This window comes from Tauraco erythrolophus, chromosome 14 (assembly GCF_009769465.1).
Source record: "Tauraco erythrolophus isolate bTauEry1 chromosome 14, bTauEry1.pri, whole genome shotgun sequence".
NCBI classification, from domain to species: domain Eukaryota; kingdom Metazoa; phylum Chordata; class Aves; order Musophagiformes; family Musophagidae; genus Tauraco; species Tauraco erythrolophus.
Window position 1 is genome coordinate 20,696,815 of NC_141478.1, and position 20,846 is coordinate 20,717,660.

The 20,846-nt window shown below is 39.5% G+C and overlaps 1 protein-coding gene across 6 annotated transcripts in view; it reads left to right on the forward strand.

The window, feature by feature from the left end:
• The window catches only part of HMG20A (high mobility group 20A), a 44,317-nt gene extending 23,704 nt beyond the window's left edge, over positions 1-20,613 (forward strand). For 4 of the 6 annotated variants that reach the window (XM_086620111.1, XM_086620114.1, XM_086620113.1 and 1 more), the window contains exons 2-10: positions 1,129-1,221; positions 3,293-3,440; positions 4,797-5,012; positions 7,832-7,964; positions 8,333-8,364; positions 13,402-13,477; positions 14,319-14,534; positions 15,113-15,256; positions 17,645-20,613. In XM_086620111.1, the coding sequence (XP_086476237.1) occupies positions 1,133-1,221; positions 3,293-3,440; positions 4,797-5,012; positions 7,832-7,964; positions 8,333-8,364; positions 13,402-13,477; positions 14,319-14,534; positions 15,113-15,249 (1,047 nt within the window). In that variant the 5' untranslated portion in view covers positions 1,129-1,132 and the 3' untranslated portion in view covers positions 15,250-15,256; positions 17,645-20,613. Of the gene's footprint in view, positions 1-1,128; positions 1,222-3,292; positions 3,441-4,796; positions 5,013-7,831; positions 7,965-8,332; positions 8,365-13,401; positions 13,478-14,318; positions 14,535-15,112; positions 15,257-16,282; positions 16,315-17,644 lie in introns of those variants that run through there. The other 2 variants (XM_086620115.1, XM_086620110.1) reach the window with 2 other exon arrangements.
• The last annotated feature ends 233 nt before the right edge of the window (positions 20,614-20,846 follow it).

Below are 20,846 nucleotides of genomic sequence, written 5' to 3' on the forward strand. Positions count from 1 at the left end.
GATGTAATTTCTTTTATTTGTAGAAAACCTTTGCCGAAGGAATTGGGGTGGCAGGTCAGAAAACACATAGAATATTGAAAACATGGAGCGGGATTTTTGTCTTGGATCACTTTGGTCTCAATGCTGAGGGGAAAGCATACTAATCCAGGAGAAAGCAGTGCAAGATTATCACTCACATCAGTCCCTCCAAGCTTAAAGCCCGAGTATGCTGTCTGAAAGGGACAAAAATACTCAAGTTGAATATCTGCTAACTCATCAGAGGTGGCTGCTGAACTGAAGGAACAGGAAGTTAACCAGTGTGGCCCTTTGAAATGGACTGGAGCTGCAGCTTGTGATTGTAGAGCGAGTTTGTTAAGGCTTTTCGTTTTGGGATTTTTTTTCCCTGTAATACAACAGTGCTGTATTTTAGTAGGAAAGGGGATGGATATTCTTTGGGTTTCGTATCTCACATCAGATCCCCATGGCAGGCTACAAGGGTAGAAAAGAAACCAATTCTAACATGGGAACAGTTTGCGTTGAATGAGAAGTACCTTGTGCCTTCAACTGCTTGCTGCATTAACTGTTCTATGGGGCTCAAAGCTTAAAATAATCCAGCTCACATTGCGCTCTCTCACTTAGCAATAATGCTCAACAATGTGCGTAGATATACTGTGGAAATGTGGACAAGAAATTATCAAATACAATCTTAATTTGAAGCTTCAGAGGAGACAATTTCAGCTTTCTTCTGAGGTCAACGCAGAAACCTGTGAGGGTGCACAGTTGAGGATGAGCAGGAAGGCGGATTGGAAGAGTGGGATCTATATACTGAGTGTGATGGGTGAAAATTTGTCTCAAAGGATAAAACAGTTCTACGATGTGATTTCCAGCAGCACTGGGGCATTGGCACAGAGCTCAGTTAAGAGGGAAGCTCTGAACTGAAGTGCCATTTATGATCTATTTTCTCCGACGTGGAGCACAGCTGCCTATAAGCCAACCAGCTATGACTGGCCAATTGGTTTATGGGGTAAAAAAAATCTGTGGTATGTTGTCTTGTTTAAACTGAAGTACTGCTAAAGGCAAACAATGAGATAATTAACTTACCTTTTTTTGCCTTTTTTTTTTTTCCACCCTTTTTTTTTTTTCCACCAGAGTTATGGAGAACTTGGTGGCTGGCTCCACCCTTCCTTCGCTTTTCCCAGATGAAGAAGGATCTAAGGAAGGCAGTGAAATTACTGTATCTGGGTAAGCAACTACTTCTTTTTAACTTTCAGCTGATAGATACTGTTTCCAGACTTGCCAGGGAAACTTTTTCAGTGGGAAGAGGGCATTCTAAGTAAGTAATTTGTAAGAACATCACAGGACTCTAATTAGGAGAATTCAGGACTCTTCTGAACTGATGGAAATGGTCAGAAACTTTTCTTTAACATTTTTTATCTTTAAAAGTTTGCTTCCTTAGGATTTTAGTCTTTAAGACAGATTTAGACAGCATGAGGTGGCCAGAGAGGGAGGGTGCATCTATTTTCTAGAGTGTTATTTCTGTTAAAGATGTACTGTTCATCAATGATCTCCGAAAATCGGAGAGATGTGTCTCATTTTTGTTAGAGTGACTCTGCTTTTCCAGAGTGAAACAATGGCCTGTCTTAAAATCACAATGTCAAAAGAAGTTGCCTTTTAGGAATGCATGGGATTCTTGCTGTGTTTTGATACTTGAAGATTCTTTTCTGTTTTGTAAAGCACCAAGCAATAAAATTCAGAATTTGCAGGCAGATAAAGCCCTGTAAAAAGGAATATGGACACACTTGCTTCAAGCAGGTCTGAATTTGGATTTACGTATCTGGGACTTGAAACTTGCTGGTGCCAAATGAGGTACATGTTCAAATTAGGTTTATGTTTAAAAGGTATTAGTGTGTTGAATGAGCTTTCATTGGCTTTCACTGCAAATGGCTCCATCGCATGGAAGTTTTTCCTGTATGTGTAGTGTAGAAAGCTTCCCTGCTAAAGGGTAATGGATAGGAAAGCTGGAATGTTCTTCAAACCGTAACAGTGATTCGAAGAAGCTGTATTGTTCCATTGTCCTTTTTGACACATGCCAAATGTAGGTAACTTCTAGGAGCATGTATGCCTTGCGTTGCCTTTCTCCCTCTCTAATCTGATATCAGAATCTCTCAATCTGGTATCAATACCTGACTCAATCTGATATCAGAAAGTCAGGTGTGGATCTCTTCAGCCCTTGTGTCTTTACCAGTAATTACACCGCAATTGCTGATTAGAGAGAGTAATGAAAACATGCTCTTCTCTATTGAAAGACAAAATTTCCTGTAGGCATTCAACTAACAATTCTGTTAATATATCTCGGTTTTTCTATAGCTGTATTGTACATTAACAGGGAGAATTATTTTGAATATTTAAAATTTGTCATGCACGTAAGCAGCTGTAGATCTGAGTAAACAAACAAAGTAAACTTGAAGCATATGCTGCTGTTACAGTAATTTTCAGGAATGTAAATGAGCGAGACCAAGTAATCTTTAGCCTGGCTCAAGAAGGGATTAGAATCTGAGATGAGTCCCCAAATCTTACATTGATTTGGCCACTGAGTGCAGTGGTGAGAAAGACTATGGGGTTGTCGCCCCAAAATATGTGCACATCTCTGTCTACCTACCTTCAGAAATATTTCTGCATACTTGGTTTTTTCTTTTTTTGCCTTCAGACAGCTTGCCCTTTCTTGGAGTGAAGTTGATTGATACAGCTCTTGCAGCAAAATTAAATATTGGCCATTCAGGAGCCTGTCGGGACCTAGTCATGTTTCTGCTTTAAATACCCACGTGTATCAACAGGAGATTGTGTTGAATGAAATTCAGTCCAAAATCATACACAACCACAAAGCTTTAAGTGTATTTGTGGATAAATATATTAAATGCATCCGGAAAGGTGTGTATTGGTTGAAGATGAAACCATTCATCTCAAATTCCTTATGGTATTTTTGAAGAAGTACAGGTTCATGCTTTCTTATGCAAACATTTAATTGCTTGACAGTTGTTTGTATAATTGAAAGCTTCACTAAAAATGAAACAAAATAACACTATGAAAATCAAACTGTCTTTGAAAGTCCATAGTAACTGTGGTAGTTATAGCAGTTGTTTGGATGGAACAGCCAGTTCTTCAAACATAACTCTTTGAATTTATTTTGTTTTCTTGCTAGTGTAAAAACTGAATATATTTGCAACATTTTTGCGTGTTTTAGAAGATTAGGGAGGAAGTGATTTAGCAATATGATAATTATTTTTTTTACTTTTGCTATTATGTGCTTTTTCAGATTAGCTCATTCTGAGAGTTCATTCAGTGGTGGAACTTCACAGCCTGTGAATAACCCAGATTTGGTGGAGGATTTGTCACAGGTTCAGCAGCTGCAAAATGAGTCCTCCAATACTGCTGAAAACACTGAGCAGAAGCCTGAAGAGGAGGTGAGATGAAATAATAGTGACTTCTCAATGAAGCAAAACTGTGGAGTTTTGTCATTATAGTTTGCCTTATCTACTCAGATTTTTTGGATAGGATCACAAATCTTCATCCATTTTCCATTGTCATCTTTTAATTCTCTCTAGTTCTGTCCTGTGTTGCACAACTGCACGCAGGTAGCCAAAGAAAGCTGGCAGTCATAACGTACAGAGAACATCTCTAGCTTAGCCAACAGGGTCCACAGATGGGTACAGTATCCACAGATACTTCTTTTTCTGAAGACTGAATGTTCAACTGCCACAACTTATTTTTACCTTTTGTGAGTCGATCAGACCACTGTACTCTTCTGGGAGTAACTGATGTCTTTGAAAGCATTATGCTTACTGTGTTAGACTATACCTCATGTGCCATCCCACACTGATTTTTGGTGATTAAATCATTAAGGAACTGAAGCTTGATGTGAAAGTGGCTTTGGGTTTTTTGATAGCTGCTTTTGATATCCCTCCTTGTAGTTTGTCTTCAGCTGTGAGGTCCTTGTTTAAGGAAATAGTAAAAATCCAAAACAGAAACTAAAACCGACACGATGGCAGGAACGTGTTAATTTGAGGAGAGATTAGAAGTACTGAAATAGTTGTATGTAGCGTAAGAAAATATTGTTGTCCAGAGATTGCTATAATAGTGGTATGAAGCCAAGAGGATGAGTGATAATTAGGTCGTTCCTGTGAGCTCACAGTCTGCCACAGGCAAATCTTACAATGTTCCCTCCCTTGGAATTTGTTCCTCCCTCTGTTGGAGGTGATTAGTGGGAAAGAAAGCCTACAGAATAGAAAAGCCTATATACTGCCTTTCACCCACGTTTTGGTCACATAATGCATGAAGGTGAAAGGTTTGGAAGGGGCAAAGTAACTAGTTAACAGTTGTTAACTAATACACAAAATATCTCCAAACTTGATATAGAAGTAGATGGCTGGAGGGAAGGGTGTGTAAGGGTGAGAATAACTTAAGAAAAAAGAACAAACAAACAAGGAAACAACTAACAAAAAGATATTTGCAGTTGCATTAGCTAGGGGGATTTCATGGATTATCAATCCTCATGGTTTTACAGTCAAAGTTGATGTTTTACTGTTGTTTTACTGTCCCTGTGGACCAGGAGATACTGCAAACTTTTCACAATGCGACTTGTTTGGCTTTGCCTAGAGGATAATCAGGATTGCTCTAAAGTAAGGTTTGAACTTCTTTGGAGAGGATGTATTCCAGCAACATACTCCTGATGACAATGTTTGAGACATGAATATTTATTCCTTCCAGAGGTGGTAATTTTTTTTCTTCAATCTGAATTTTCTTCTGTTTTCATTTTGCAGCAGCAAAGAACTAAACGAGGAGGCTGGGCCAAAGGGAGAAAGAGGAAGAAACCCCTTAGGGACACCAATGCCCCCAAATCCCCCCTCACAGGGTACGTGCGGTTCATGAATGAGCGTAGGGAGCAGCTTCGAGCGAAGAGGCCTGAAGTCCCTTTCCCAGAGATCACCAGGATGCTGGGCAATGAATGGAGTAAACTGCCTCCTGAAGAGAAACGGGTACCATTAAACTCCCTTTTCCTTGTTGAATTATGATTTACTGCTAAATGGGAATATCATTGTTTAGCAAGCAAGTTAGCATAGGCTTTCGATTAAAGTTGTGTTTAGGGATATATTTCAAAATAAGGGACACAGGTCCTCCAGAGTTCAATAATGAACCCTGGTGAGGCCGTAGCATCTCATCTGGGTGTGACTTGAGGAGAACCGTATCCTCTAGATAGCACAATAATATATTCAGAACAGGGGGCAGTGCTCTAGTAAGACGTCCCACAGTTCATGGATTCGTGTGGATGTAACTCAGATACAGCTGAAACCTACCAGTTTGCAAGGCCAAAGCCGCTGGAAGGATGGGACAGGCATTTATTCACCATGACTGAAGAGAATCTGGTGGGATTTCAGAGCTGCTTCAAGAATTTTGCAGTTCTGTTGATTTGACAAACTCACCAATGTATATAAACATCTGGTGTCTTAGAGTAAGACAAGCAGACCTGAAAGGATGGGTTACTAAAGGAGATGGTTAGCATGAATAAACTTCTAGACAATGTTTTAGAGCATTGCTAGCCCTAGAAATAAAGTTCAGATCTGTATGATGGATGGGACAGCGAGAGTTACATCTTCTAGTTTCTACACGTTACCTCGGGGAAAGATTTTTATTATTTTTTTCTCTGCCTTTCAGTCAGTGTGTGATGCCTTCTAATAGGGGCTGCTGTGGCCTTCTGCTCTGATAGGTGAATGAAGACCAAGGCAATGTTGGGTCTGATTCTTTAACTCCTTCTGGAGTGGACCTTGTTATTGCTAATGGTGTCTTGCCATCCACACGTGATTGCCAGTTGGAGATGGCAGCAAAGCAGTAGTTAAATCACAGTGCAACTTGATGCCATCGTATGAATTTATCAGGACATCTAAGCTTTCCGAAATACTTTTAAGGACAAAATAATACTTAACAGCTTTCATGATGGCTGGATGAAAAGTGGGATGATACAAAACCCAAGAGGTCCTTTTGTCGCTTTCTACTAAGCTTGTTGAATAGAAGCTATACAGAGATATTATAAACTGGTGCATAGGCATAGTGTTTTATCCAGAATGGGAAATGCGTGTCAAGGCAAAGCAGTGATTTGGTGACGCATCTGTAGTGAGAATGATGTTGCTGTCTGCTGGGAGAGGAGGGAAAGAGAGTAAGACATTCTTCCCCTCTGTGTCCTGCCATTAGCGTATTCTTATCGTGTCTGAGACGGGTTTTTAACCTAGGAAAAAGGAGACTGAGTTCAAATTCCTATTCTATGTGCTGCTTTTTAAACCTCCAGGGAATCTGTCCTTTTTTGAGTAAAGCTACGAGTCTCTAACCTGTAGTGGGTCAGGAAAAGACTGCTGAGCACTTCCTTCCCTTCAGTTTCTTGTACCCTTTTTTATAAAGGCAGCAAAGGCCACTGCTGCTTCAGAACCCGCATCTCTAATACGACAGCCCAAAATTCTTGTTGAGTTCTTTGGCGAGCGTAAGGACGGGTTGGCTGGGCTGGCTGGACTGACCAAATAGTCAGAAAAGACCATTACTGTTGTTGTAAAGCAAACGCCCTAATAATAATTCTTGTTATTCCCCTGCATGGAGAAATATCTAATGAGACTTGCAGATCCGCACTGGGAAGCCTAGGACATCTACTTACAAGTAGTGCAGCAGAACACATCCTTACTGCTTCAAAACAGTCCATCCCAAAGCACAGGTTAAGGAGGAAAAGCTTGTGTTATTTTTAGCTCAACTACTGCACTTTTTCAGCAGCACATTGCTGGAGATGGAAAAGAGGAATTAGTGTCTTATGGAAGAACACAATGTCCGAAAGCAATGCAAACTCAGCGTCACCAAATTTGCACCCCAGTTCAGAACGTTAACGGTGTCCTCAGCAGGGTCAAAACAGTGTTGCAAATGCATGGGATTGATAACTGTTATGTGAATTGTTGTGATGACTTAATGAAAAGAAAAAACATACCAGGTGACTAACATTCACTCTGATTTAATACTTACTTCCATTGAATTTTAAACTCTTTGGAGGGAAAAAAATTGTAAAGGCAACTTTCTTTCTTGAAAGGATCCCATCAGTAAGTGTTGTGACCAGTCCTTAAATGGTTTTCAGTTCATTAGTTCCCCTAAAGAGTTTTCCGATTAAACTCATTCCGTTACGCAGATGTGTAAAATATCTTCAGGCTAGAAAAAAATTATGTCTTTTAACCTAAATGCAGATAGCTTAAGTTGATATAACCTGGGCTCTTTGATCTTTCTGCTACTCTTTTCCAATAGCCGTGACATTTTGTTCGCCTCAGATGGGTGAAGCATGTGGTTGTAGAATGGTGGCGCTTTTTGTCTGTGGAGTGTGAAAACAAGAGTGGATTGGAACCTCACTGCTACAGATCTGAACCTTGAACAAGATCTGTTAAACTGCTCTTGTTTGGCATTTAATCCTGGCCAGAGAAAGGCAATTCTTAAGTGTTTGGTCTATAATGTGTAGGAGATATTGAGTAGCTTAGTAGCAGGTTACTCCTAGGTCTAACAAAAGAAAAGTTAACAGAATAGTGATTTGAGTTAAAAAAACAGAAACAAAAACAAACCCAACAACAACAAAAAAAACCATGAGAAGGAACACCAGAATACAGTAATTTTATTCAGAAATCTTATGTCTTTGCATCTCACATACATTCTCATTGTTTCTTCACTCCTTTCCTGTTTGCATAGGTGAAATGGATCAGCACTTCATCTGACAAGTTGTTTTTCTTCCCTTCCTCCTGAAGGGGAGGAAACTCCCTGAAACTCTTGGACTTTTTTGTTTCAGCGATACCTTGATGAAGCAGATAGAGATAAGGAGCGTTATATGCGGGAGCTGGAGCAGTATCAGAAGACCGAAGCCTACAAGGTCTTTAGCAGGAAAGCACAGGACAGACAAAAAGGCAAATCACACAGACAAGGTATTGAATGGGACCAAAATACGTGCCTAGCTAGAAGAGAAGACTCCCAGCTAGTCATGTAGCCTGACACTCACTTAAAGCCTTTGATTTAAAGGCTTATTAAAAAGTGAATGTGTTCTTTCTGCAGCACGTTCATCAGCTGTGTCAAGTGATGAGATTTGTGTAGCTCTAACTGTATCTAGATTGTGTTGGAGGGTGTGCATCCAAGGTAGACACAGCTTCTACGTGACTTATTAGGAAAGTGGCACAAGTTTTCTGTAGGTAATTGTTTTGTAGTTATGGTTCTGTAGCTGCTTTAATTCTTTGGGTTTTGTTTTCTCAAATCTTATGTATTTTGGGGGATTTCTTGTTTGTTTTTTGTTTTTCAGATGGAGCAAGACAGCCAGCCCATGATCATGAGGTAAACCTCTTCATTCTACCTTTACATCAGTGGCTAGATGTTCAGATGACGAAAGTTTCTAGTGAAGTTGGTAAAAACCAGTTTATGCCAGTTGAGGACCCTAATCAGAGGTTTAGAGTACGAATTCTTCCTATGCAGTTTTGGATCAAAAGTTAGAAACAACTGAGTACTCCTGTGCTCACATTAGTGTGATGAAAACTAGGTTTGGTAAGTCTTGGGCAGGTGCAATTGATCTAGGATAAAGTGGGAGTGGAGGGTACATGTAAAACATAGATGCTCTGTTTTGTAACATTAAATCAATGGGTGCAAGTCAGTCTAATTGAGCCTTTAAGTATCTGGTGTGATAGAGGTTCAACTTCTGACATTTTTTCAAAGCAGAGAATTCTAATTATGATTTGGTAAGTAAACATCAAGGTGAAACTTAACTTGAGACCTGGGTAAACCTTCCAAGTTAGTGCTTTTAGGTTGCTGTTTCGAGGTACTGATTTTCTGCTGTAACATAAATGCTTGTGGCTTTCTTGAGAAGCAGATGGGTAAAGTAACCAAATCATTGGGAGATCTCTGGTTTAAACCTCCTCCTGCCTCCTCGCCCTTGCATATGTAAATATTGGAAAAGAGTAATCATGTCTGGAGATAAGATGTCTGTGTGTTAGTGGACGAGACATATCACAAATCTTGTTCATCCTGGATGACTATGGCTGAAACTCCCTCTCTCCAGTTGTATTACCTAGGGCCACAGAGCTTCTGTCATGGTTACCAATAAATTGCTAACAAAAAGCAATGAAAAATCTTGTTTATACACAGCCTCTTCACTTGTTAGCAATAGGCCTTTCTGAAAGATCTGTTTTTCTTTGTGAGCTTTTTTGCCCTGGGAAAGCAATCAAGTTGCTTTTTAATGTGTTCATTACAATAGTGACAAGGTTGTGTGCTGCTGAGAGGCAACTACTGGTCTTGTCTGCTTTAAGGAAAATAAGTTTCACTTCCAGGAAAATGCTTTCGTAGCATGTTTTCAGTTATATCTTTTTATTAACTCTTAAAGGAAGTACTTGCAGAAGGATTAATCTTCAGAAGTACACAGTCTCCAGGATTTCTGATTCTGTAGCCACCGCATCAAAGTTTGTCTTGTACAAAAATGGAATACTCGGGGCTTCAAGTTCTAGGTTGACTGTGATGTTTACATAACCTTTAAATTATACAGGTGGTTGACTGTGATGCTTGCATAGCCTTTAAATTATACCGGTGGCAAACTACAAATTCAGAGCCTTACCTCTCATCCTTCTAACTCCAAGCTATCATTGCTAAAATCTCATGTCATAAATGCAGTTAAAAAAGAGTCCTCCATACTGTGGTGGGGCTTTTAAGTTTCATCAGATAGTTATTACATAGTTGAGCTAGCAACATGTTAGGCAGGCATCCTCTTCTGAAAGCTTTCATCTTTGACTGCTTAGCATTTTTCACCTTCATATTATAAAATTCCGTGTGCTTACTGCCTGATATGCTTTCACATCTTTTCTGCGAGGGAGTCACAGGCAAGGAGCAAGCAGAAATTTGCAAAAAAAAGCAGATTGCTTTTAGAAGTGTGTATAATAAAGTTGTTACTGGAGGCAAGACTAAAGCTTTTTGTTGTCTTGCTGCTTTCTCTTATCCACATTATTATTATTGGATTTGTGATTAGTAGGTATGGTCTGATTAAATTATTTCTTGAGAGAGTATGGGAACATAAGGTTAAAGAAACCTTTCCTTCTCCCCTCACTCCACTTAGGTGATCATGATCTATTTTCTGTGAATCAGTGTTGAACTAATTTTAAATATTGTATATAGAGATGACCTTCAAAAAGTGTTGCAATGAACAATTCAAATACTAATTATAATAAAAAAATAACAAAAGGATGAAGCTTAGAAAGCTGAGAGAAGACTTTTAGTAGTCAGATATAGCCATGCAAATCATGGAGACAGACTCAACGAGTTCATCTGTGAGCATGAAATAGAATGTTTTTCTTCCTCCAAATCCTAGTTTCATCAATATGACTTATAGCAATATACAGTGGAACTACTAATTGTCATCAGCAGTTACCAAACCATTGTTAATTGTTCTCCATTGTTGTTCTTCAAGCTGTTTGATTCAGGGTAAGTCTAGCTCCGTGCAGTCAGTTACACAGCGTCTTACTAGCAAGATTTCAAAACTTTATACACACATTAGGGAGATTAGGCATTGCCTGGTAGTATCTACAGCTTTTGAAGATAGGGAAATGGCTGCTATGGTATGAGCACACAAGAGCAAGCCATCCACTCTGAGAACAATTTTTTAATGAAGTAGTATATTTATTATATCTGTTCCTTACATTGTCTGCACCTGACCATACAAGGAAGGATGAGCTTAAAACCCTGCCAAAATCTTATCTTTCTCTTTACTGTAACTCACCATATTTCTAAGAACTTCAAGTCTGATTTGTTCTGGAGCCTCCAAAGATCAAACTGGCTTTTAATAACCAGATGGAAATGGTGGTATTTGTTGACACTCTGGAAGCATCTCAATCTTGTTTAAAGCAAATGATAGAAACAATAATTTTGGTTCTCTTTTGATTTGAGGGATGACAAAATGATACCCAACCTGAACACACTGGGCCTTTTCAATAGGAGGTAATCAAAACTTTGATTTTAATCCTGAGTGAACCTCAGAGTGGCTGAAGTATTTCAGAGTTCTCAAGAGGATCTTTTATGTGTTGAGTAATGTATTTGTAATGGAAGAGGGCTGATGGTTTTCATTACCACTCTTCTGTTTAGTAGAATTTCTTGGTCACCTTTCAGAAGCTGAACAGTTTTTTATAATCTCTTTAATATTTTTTTGGCTTTACCTGAAGAACCTGTATCCTAGGGCTGCAAATAGAATATCCTTCACAGTACCCTCTCCTCTGCCATCTGTTCTCTAGGAGCCAGCAATGATCCAAACTAGTGCCTCTGCATGCAGGTAGCAATAGTAAGCGTGAATTAGAACATCCAACGTGGATGTCCTGTAAGTGTTTTAACCAAGCTTCCTAACTGCTGACATTTCTTAGCGCACATTAGTGTTGAGATCCTAGGTCTTGGGGTGAAATTAATTCCTAACCATCTAGGGAGCATTCAGACAGAATGAATGCATTATGCACGCTTCTGTACGTGACTTCTCATTTCTAAATACCTGCTCTTGAGACTCTTTCCCTGTAGCAGCAAGTATAAAAACTTCAGGGAAGAGCATGTGTGATCATGAACCCCTAGTGACACCCTCCTGTGTGTCTCAGAGCTGAGAAAGTTTGTTCCCCCTTCCTCTAGTCCCACCTGTTTCTAGTGCATCTCCAGTTGATTCAGACCAGGTGAGCTTTGAGTTCTCCTTCAGCAAATACAGAGCTTCCCAGCTGTAATTCTACCAGACAATAAAACTCAGCTTATCCTTTTACTTTAAAAACAATCAATTGACAGTCTCCTCAGATAAAGACAGAGTATCTGAAGTTCCATCTAGTCCTGTCTGTCTCAGTTGGCTGCCAAATGGCATTCAGCTCACCCATCTAGCCCCTTTGTGGCATATGCTGATGTGATACTCTGAGCTCAGGTGCCAGAATTCCCTTATCAGCTGTTAAACATTTAGGTTTTCTGCTGGGTACCAAATTGTGTTTGACACTACATCATTTTGGAGGATGAATTTGTGGTACATTATCAACTGAGGTGTTTGAGAGGTTTGAAAAGCTTTTGTTCTCCACAGAGATTCTCATGCTTTATTTCTATATTAAGTAACAGATTGATTGTAGTTGCTGCAGTTTATCAAATCAAATTTGTGTTGGCTTTGTCAATAGCAATGCAGGCTTTAAAGCAACCATTAATTCATGTTGATTTTGACATGCAGAAATGGTAACTGAAGTATGCTATGGTACTTTTTTGCCTTGAGTCAAATTAATTTTTTTAGGGTTTTTTTTGACTGGTATAGAGCATTTCCTGCTTTAGAAGATGGTTGTTTTTTTAAAGAAAGCTCATTATAATCATAAACCATCTTCTGCACCTGAAATGCTCCCTTAGATTTTAATAGCCTCAAATTCACCAGCTTTATCAGAAATTAGGTGGAGAGATCTGAAGGTTGACAGGAAACCCTTGATGACAGGCTTAAGATATCTTAAGATGGCAAACTTCTCTTGTATCTTTAAGTGAAAAAATTTTGCAGTGTTTGACTTTGCAGTAGGCAGGAGATAACAGCCTGGTTCCTTGAAGCCCTCCTGGCTTTAAGGTGTACCTGCCATAGCCAAGGTGAAAGACTGCTTGCTAACAGCAAAATCTGCCTCTGCAAATTCACCTTTCTCCTTCTGAGATACTACGTATTCCCTAAACAGGTTTCTCCATAGATTCTTAGAAATCATGTAAGATTTGTAGAAATTTGTAGAAATAAAGTGTATACGCTTTCTTTCTGTTAGTGGCAGCATCCATCTAAATGTTTCAAAGAAGATGTCTCTTCCCGTTTGGAACAGACATGTGGAATGGGTACACTGTGGAAAAGCTGCTTATTTTTCCCTTAGCTGTTCGTTTTTGTTGTTTTGTTTTTTTTTTTTTCCTGGCTGTTTTCTTTTTTGCTTTAGTAGTGAAAGCAAAGAGCCATGAAACTTACTGAGTTTTGTTCCCTTTATCCCCTGTTTGTTGGTGTTCCTGTATAGGCTATTCCAGAATGTTTCAGTTGGTTGATGGTGGAGTGCTTTCCAAAGGAAAATATAAATTCATTCAGGTAGTCTTAAAACTGAATGATTCTGTTGTGTAATGTCATTGGGGGAAAGGATGTGTTTTAGTATCTTATATGATGTTTCTTGATAATGGTATTTGGCCTTTATTAATCCTATACCTTAAAAAGCTGAGACCTACCTTTTTAGTCTGTCTTAGTAGGAGCTGGAAGTGTCTGCCATCCATCCAGCTCTTTATCTGCCTCGTTTTTTTGTTTCCCTTCTCTTTATTTTCTTGATAAAACAATTTCATGAATTCCTGAAAACGAACAGTATTTAGCTATGTATTACTCTTTTTTTGTAGAAGGAAGCAGATACAAAGGAGAGATCTGTGTTCGATATTCCAATCTTCACAGAAGAGTTCCTGAATCATAGTAAAGGTAAGTTAAACTTTTGCAGGGCCTTCTCTTTGCTTTCCAAGGGTTTTGCCAGGTGCTGTCCAGTCCTTGTGTTCACCTGTCTCAGCTCAAGTAATGACTTAGGTATAATTGGTCAGTGTTTCTGATTTTACCTTACCCCTCTGTGTGAACGCAGTGGCTGCAACAGCAGATTTTCCTGGCTTTGTTTTCCAAAACTATCCTTTTTGGAGAATGTTTCTGAATGTTTAGGCTCCACTTACTGTTATCGCAGTCGTTCCAAGTTGGATCCTGCTGTTCTATAGGATTAAGAAATATTTAAGATACAGCATGATAATGAATCAGGCTAATTAGCAATATTTTATTTTTTTTTTCCTTCTGGATATGTAGAAGATTCCACTGACATTTTCTGTTACTCTGGTTTTCGTAGCTGCATGTCCCAAGAGTTTAGGACTTTTTGCCAGATTTCCTGGAGACTTTCTTGACTGAACAGACTTCAGATTGAGATACTTTTCCTGATATTGTAATGGATATCTTGTCTGTAGGCCTCTTACCTCTGCTGCTAAGCTATGACATTCTGAACGCGTTTGAAATCACTCTTGCAGTCTTCCTTCCTAATCAATTCCCCTTTCCATTCTGATAAATGTCTTCTAATTTGTCTGTCTCTCTAGAAACTAAGTCTATTTAAGTGCTACTGTAGGCACTGTTGGCACTCCATGATATGATGCTTTTTCATCTATAAACTAAAACTGCGCCATTTGTAATCATCAGTTGAGCACTCTGGAACATGCTGCTTCATTGCCTACCAATCACAGATAGTTTTTTATAGTTTTTTGACCACATGTCCATGGTTTGATACTCACAGCACGTGAAGCTGAGCTGCGACAGCTGCGTAAATCCAACATGGAGTTTGAGGAGAGGAATGCTGCTCTGCAGAAACACGTTGAGAGTATGCGTACTGCAGTGGAGAAGTTGGAGGTGGATGTGATACAAGAGCGTAGCCGCAACACAGTGCTGCAACAGCATCTAGAGACCTTACGCCAAGCACTCACAACCAGCTTTGCTGGAGTCCCGCTACCAGGTACGACTCTTTTTTTTTATTTGATTTTTTTCCTACGACTGTCTGGCATGTTACATTTAACCTCTAATGTTTATATGATGTCGTGAATTTACAACACGTGGCCTGATGTTGTAGTTCTATGGTCTTGGTTGTTTCTGAGCTTTCGATGTATTAGATACTGAAATCTTAAAATGCACGCGGGGGAAGGTTCAGTGTCAATGCTTTGTTTCAGCTATTCAGAAAAGACAGGACCTGCAAGATCCTTGATTAAAGGAAAGGCTGCATCTGTATTGTCAGATGCCAGGGAATCCACTCAGATACTGTGAATGCCCAGCTGAAAGAGTTTGTTGTAATCAACCACGAGACCCAAATCAAAGAAAACCATACTTCCTTAGCCCTGATATCCTTGGAACTACTCACTTTGTGGAGTTAGGAGGACGCGGTTTTACAGAATCTGTCACAAGAGGTGGTGCATGGCAAAATCACCTCTTGCAGCAGTTTGCATGTTGGCACAAGTCGCCCTTAGCATAGTCTTAACTTTTTGGAACTGCTGCCATCATCTAAATATTCTGTGGCTCACTTTGCTGTGTTAACTCTAGGTAGTGGGGAAACACCCACGATGGAAACGATTGATTCCTACATGAATAGGCTGCACAGTGTTATTATGGCCAACCCACAGGAGAACGAGAACCTCATAGCCACAGTCCGAGATGTGGTGAACAGACTCGAACGCTAGTGACTGGGTGAGTGCTGCTCTTAGGCTGCTTTTGTTCGGCGTCTACTCTGTACCTCTGGCACTTGTTCTGGTGTGGATTCTTGTGCTGATCACCATATTGTACAATCAGGTTTTCTTCCTCAAAGCCACAGTAGCAGATTGACTTAATGAAAGTTGAATGGGATTGAAAATATCCAACAGCATTAAAGGGTTCTGAAATTCCCCTTAGCTCCAAGATCTTTTGTATAAAGACATAAATAGTTGTTTGTCCTATTATTCATTGTATTTGTGTAAGGTGAATAAGAATGCTGACAGAATGGTGGGAAAAAAAGGAAGAAAAATTATTTACATTTTAGTAACAGGGCGGCAAATTTAGAAGAAGGTTCCTTTCTTGGGTGAAGTAAATCTGAAAAATTCATTGTTAATTGTAGAAAGTGATGGTCACCAAGAAATTTTATTAATCTCAAGAGCTTACAGGTGAACTCACCTCTGTTAAAAACTGAAAATACCTTAGGACCACCTGCTCTGTAGCACCTGTAGTCAAGCTCTTCTGGTTATGAAGGTTTACATGTAGAAGAAGCACTGATGTGTGGTTCAGGCTGTATGTAGCACTTGCTAAGACTTTAATAGTCATGTCGCTTATGCAGAGATTATTACTGAACTCATGATTCTGTGTTTTTGCTTCTGTTTAACTGCTTAGAAAACTAATAAGGAACTGAGCAGAAAAACAAATCAGCAAAGAAATACCAGTCTTTCTGCATTACTGTGCTTCTTTGCATGATGCACAGCGCTAGACAGCCTTTAGGAGTTTGCCTGCTTCTGTTTGAACAATGTACATACCTGGATACTTTAGCATTTGTTTTATAGAGATCTGCTGTACGTGTCTTGAGTAGTGTTTAGAAATGCAAATAAACCTGCGTTGTGCCATCTGCAAATATGAAGACAGGGCTTTGCATCCTTCCTGATTCTGACCTTTTGTGAGACAGTGTAGAGCAGTTAATTACACGTTTCCCATTATAGTGAGGCTTAAGCTAAAAGATCATTGTCCTTCCAGAGGGTAGCCAGATGGAACGGACTATAGTTTCAAGAGATGACTGAGCTCCCAGCAGAATAAAGAAGTGCCTTTACTGCTGCTATTTATGAAGGGAACAGCTTGTCGATCCAGGTCTGGGATTTTTCAGTAGCTCATCAACGTCCTCATTTTCGTATACTGTTTTCAGTTATCGCTCTTAAGCTCAGGAAGAGAATCAGGGGATGGGGAGGTTTTACAGAATGTATAAGAGGGAAAGCAGTTTCTCATCCATCAGTTATTAGAAGGGCATGCCTGGCCTTGAAACAGATGTTTGTCCTTTAAGCACCTTGCCAGAAAAATCCTGTCTCAAGGCTACTAAAATCTAGACTTTGGTTCTCATGTCAGGCAGATTATTATTTCCTAAATGATGTACACTTTCTGTGTTCCTAAAAACGCAAGTATCATTTTCGTGGATAAACTGGGTTCAGCTGTAATTGATTTGGAAAAACAATTCTTGCTTTAGAATTCTTCCTCCCACTTTATAGTTGAAAAATAGGACTCCATTCCTTTCTTCCCCCTCCCACCAATACTTTCCCTTCTTTCAGCAGCAAAACAGTTTGAGGCAATTAAAAATGTGATTAATAATCACCTAGTTTCGTTATATAAAAATATGTGCACATGACTGGATATGATCAAGTCATTCTTAGGGCTATTAAATTACACTGACGTTCAGTTGGCAATGATTATATTTTTTGACAAAACCTTAGAAAGGAAGAAGATTGGGCTTTATTGGGTGCAAACCGAGAAAAAAGTATGGTTTCCCTAGAAAAGAGGGAAGCTTTGAACAGAAGGATTCCACTGACATCCGATAAACTGTATCAGCAGACTGTCATCTTCGTTGTCCCTTTGTTAACATGCATATGAAGTATATTCTCCTAAATGTAATCCATATGAAGTATATTCTCCTAAATGTCATCCCTATCAGCCAAATGGTCTGTTTGAGCTTGAGACATGTTGCAAATCAGTTTCATAGAAAAATCTGTTTATTATGATACTCTTGCAAACCACTGCACGTCACAGAACCGAGGTGGTTTTTGGTGGCTCAGTACGTTGTATTTAGTTACTATTTAACTATACTAGTGAACGTATTTGTTTTTCTGTACTGCATGGTAAAGAACTTGTTTGTGAAAACAGTATATGGGGTAGAAGAGGAAGATTTTCAATAGTGTGCTGTTTGTTGGATGGGAACAGGAATTCAGTTAGAGTTCTCTCTCTCTAGGCTTCTTTGCTATACTTCTTAATGTTGTGTTTTCAGATAAGCCATCCAAAAAATAATGTCCCGGTGCCTATTTAATCCTGGCAGATTGTAGTCTTCTAACACTTATTTTTCTGTTTCATCTGCAGGTCTCGTGACCCAGGGATGCTTTACAAAATTTTTTTGGCCAGTGTGGAATAAGAAGCCATGAGGGAAAGACTAGGGGTGGGAGGCAGAATTGCAGGTTTGTCCTGGTCCCTGCCTTTGTGATTTGTTGGTGAGACAAACAAATCAATGCATTAAAAGGTCTTAAGAAGCCACGGACACCACCCACTAAACATTTGGAACTGTCCTCCGTGTGAAAATTTAAGAGCATGCAACTTTGTGCAATCTTCAGTTTCTTATTAATTTTGCTGGGTGTGAGGGTGCATATGTTTGTGGACTGGCTGACTATGGAGATGGAATCTCGCAGTTGGTGAAATGAAGTCAGCCTACGTGTTGTAGTAATAACTGTGTTGTGCTATATTGCCTACTGTCTTCTAGTGTCTTTTATTTTGTTTTCACGTTTATCTTGTGGGATTACCTTTCTCCAGTTTTCTTCTTTTGATCTTTTTACCTCATACTTGCAGTACTGGATAGCAGCGCTTGTGTTCTCTACTATAACAGGCAGTCTTCCTTGGTGCGCCGTCTTGTCCTACCCTCCCTGCTATGTTTATATAAGCTTTTCTTCAGCAGAATCCTGTTTTTTTTTGTGTTAGCCTGCAATTCTACAATGTGAGTTTGCTCCCTGCTAGAGATTGGCTGTGCCTGGTGCTTCGTGACTCAGTTCTGCTATGAGACAGACTTCTTCTCTCCTCCCTCTCCTCAAGCACCTCTCTTGCACATAGCATCCTGCTCTTCTGTGAAGGTCTCCTGTTATCTCTTGAAAATGTTTGGTGGAGCATTTTACTACCGCAAAGGTCAGTGGTAATCAAGACAGAAAGTGAAACGTTGGTTCTTCTCAGTCAGCAGGGAAAATAGGAATCTTCTTTTTAGACAAAAACCACAAAGCTTGCCCTTCCTCTGATATGTTGCTCAGTCTAATTTAATATTACTGCTTTGATTTTGAGAGAATGATCTCATGGTGAGAGCAGTATTCTATAAAAAGAGAAATGGGGACGGGGATGGCGTTTTTTTCCTGCCCTCCTGAAATCACAGTGCTGGGAAGCAATATGCCTGGAAGCAGCACATGTATTTTTGCATGAATTATTAGAGCAGAGAAAGTTATTAGCAGCTAGGTCCACATAGCAGCCCACAGAACTCTACATTACAGCCCGTAAGCGCTTTCACCTTTTGTACAGTTCAAGTACAGCCTGTGGAGCCTGTAACATGCAGCGTATTATGTTCCAGTGTGATCTGAATGGCCTTTCACGAACATCAAGCAGAGCTCTGCATGCCAGAGTCTGTAATCTTGCTGAGCTACGCTGCATCTCCTGTCAAAGATGAAGGCACCTACTGTCTGCGCTAACTTATGCAAATAATTTGCTGCCCTTTGGTTCCTGTCAAAATTGTTAATTCAGACTTTGGCTGAACACTTGTTGGACATCTCTAGGCTTTATGGTAGTGGTTGAAATGCTCTTTCTTCCATGTGACAATCTCCTCGCTCCTCCTTAAGAAATCTTTAAGATTTCTCTGTTTTGAACTGGAGATTGCTTTCATTACTGGAGTGCATTGCAGTCAGCATCACTTCAATATATCTGTAACACAAGTATTTGAAGACTAAAAAGCAGTTTCTTCTTTTAACACGCTGTACGCATGGACTTCGTGCTTGCCTGAAGCCATCTCCAGGTCAACACCTTCTATGTCAGGTCTCCGCTTACTTACGGGCTTATTGCTGTAGCCAAGCAGCAAGGATTTCCATGTAAATTCAAGTCTTCCTTCAGGGAGAAAACTCCTTTCTCTTGTCTTCAGTCTCATTTTCAAGACTTTACAAAAAGGAACCTGAATTTGCTGCGTTGACCTCCGTTTCCCTTAGCATGGATGAGACCAACTGATGTTGGCATGAACTTTTTTAGTGGATTCTGTAACAAATACTGTGTGTGTGGGGAAAAAAAATCCTACGAGTTAATGATGTCTCCAGAAGAAGCACTGATACCCTCATGTCCTGTGTGTATCATGTTTTTTGGAATTGGTGATAATTGACTTTGATAAAAGTGACCAAAATACACTGCATAGCCAAAAAGTTGATTTACAAAATTCTAAAGCTCAGTCTGTGGCATCTTGCGTAATACCTGGAGTTGTACCCCATAAAGACTCCAGAAATTGCTGTGTAATATGATAGTAGGATGCAATTCCAGGCTGTGACATACAGATATCATAAATAAGGTGTGGGTGGCTGCAGGCTGCCCCTGCTTACATAAATTCCATGCAGCTATCAGCTCGTGGCATACTGCTAATACATCATGCTGTTGAGTAGCATGCAAGTGTTATGGGATAGGAAATTGAAGGTGATATTATTAGCTGGGGGCTGACAAATCTTTGCTTTTTCCCACAAGGAAGGAGAGGAAGTGGTATGCCCATCTGAAAGCATCTGGGGAAAGAATAAGCTCCTGCTCACCAGTGATGTGACAGATGATGTTTTGTCTCATTAAGAAGCTGCTTATTTACATTGATTAATCCTGTAAAAATGGATTTTGTCTTTCCAGTGTTTTCTGAGTGTCACTTCAGTTTACATTTTTCATTGTTGGCTGATTTAAAAAAAAAAGGTAACAAATGAAGTGGGTGTCAAGGAGAAGAATGGGATAAAATGCTTTTGTCACTTAAAGAAATGTTAAGAGAAATACATGAAAACAGAATCCATTTGCTGGATTAATGTGTTTTGAAATTGTTGAGATGCCAAGTTTTCTGTACAATGTTTTTGTAATTAAACTTTGGAGTTCCTTTGTTTTTAAGAAGCTGATGTGCTTGTTTGACACTTCCTTCATTAAAATTGTTCAACATTGAATCCATTCTGATTCAGTTTTAACTGCATTGTCATAAAAGAACTGTTAATGGTGTTGCTCATGAGAGATTTTAACCTTTGAAAGAAAATAATGTGCCCCTTCCATCTCTCCATCCTAAATGTATGTCCCTCTGAAAAAACTAAAGGAAGTAGTTAGTACTTATAGTAATGAAAACTTCAGAGATCTGTGGTTATAGCTACTTGTTATCAGGGCCCTTCCTGTCATCTTGGTTCCCCAACTTGAGTAACAAAAACGTCGTGAGTCTCTCTCCCTCAACTGTTTTTTGACATCCTTGTCTTCCTTCGTCCTCCTTAGTTTCCCACCACAATATTTATTTTCTCTTCCTATAAGAACCTTCTGTATCGTATGA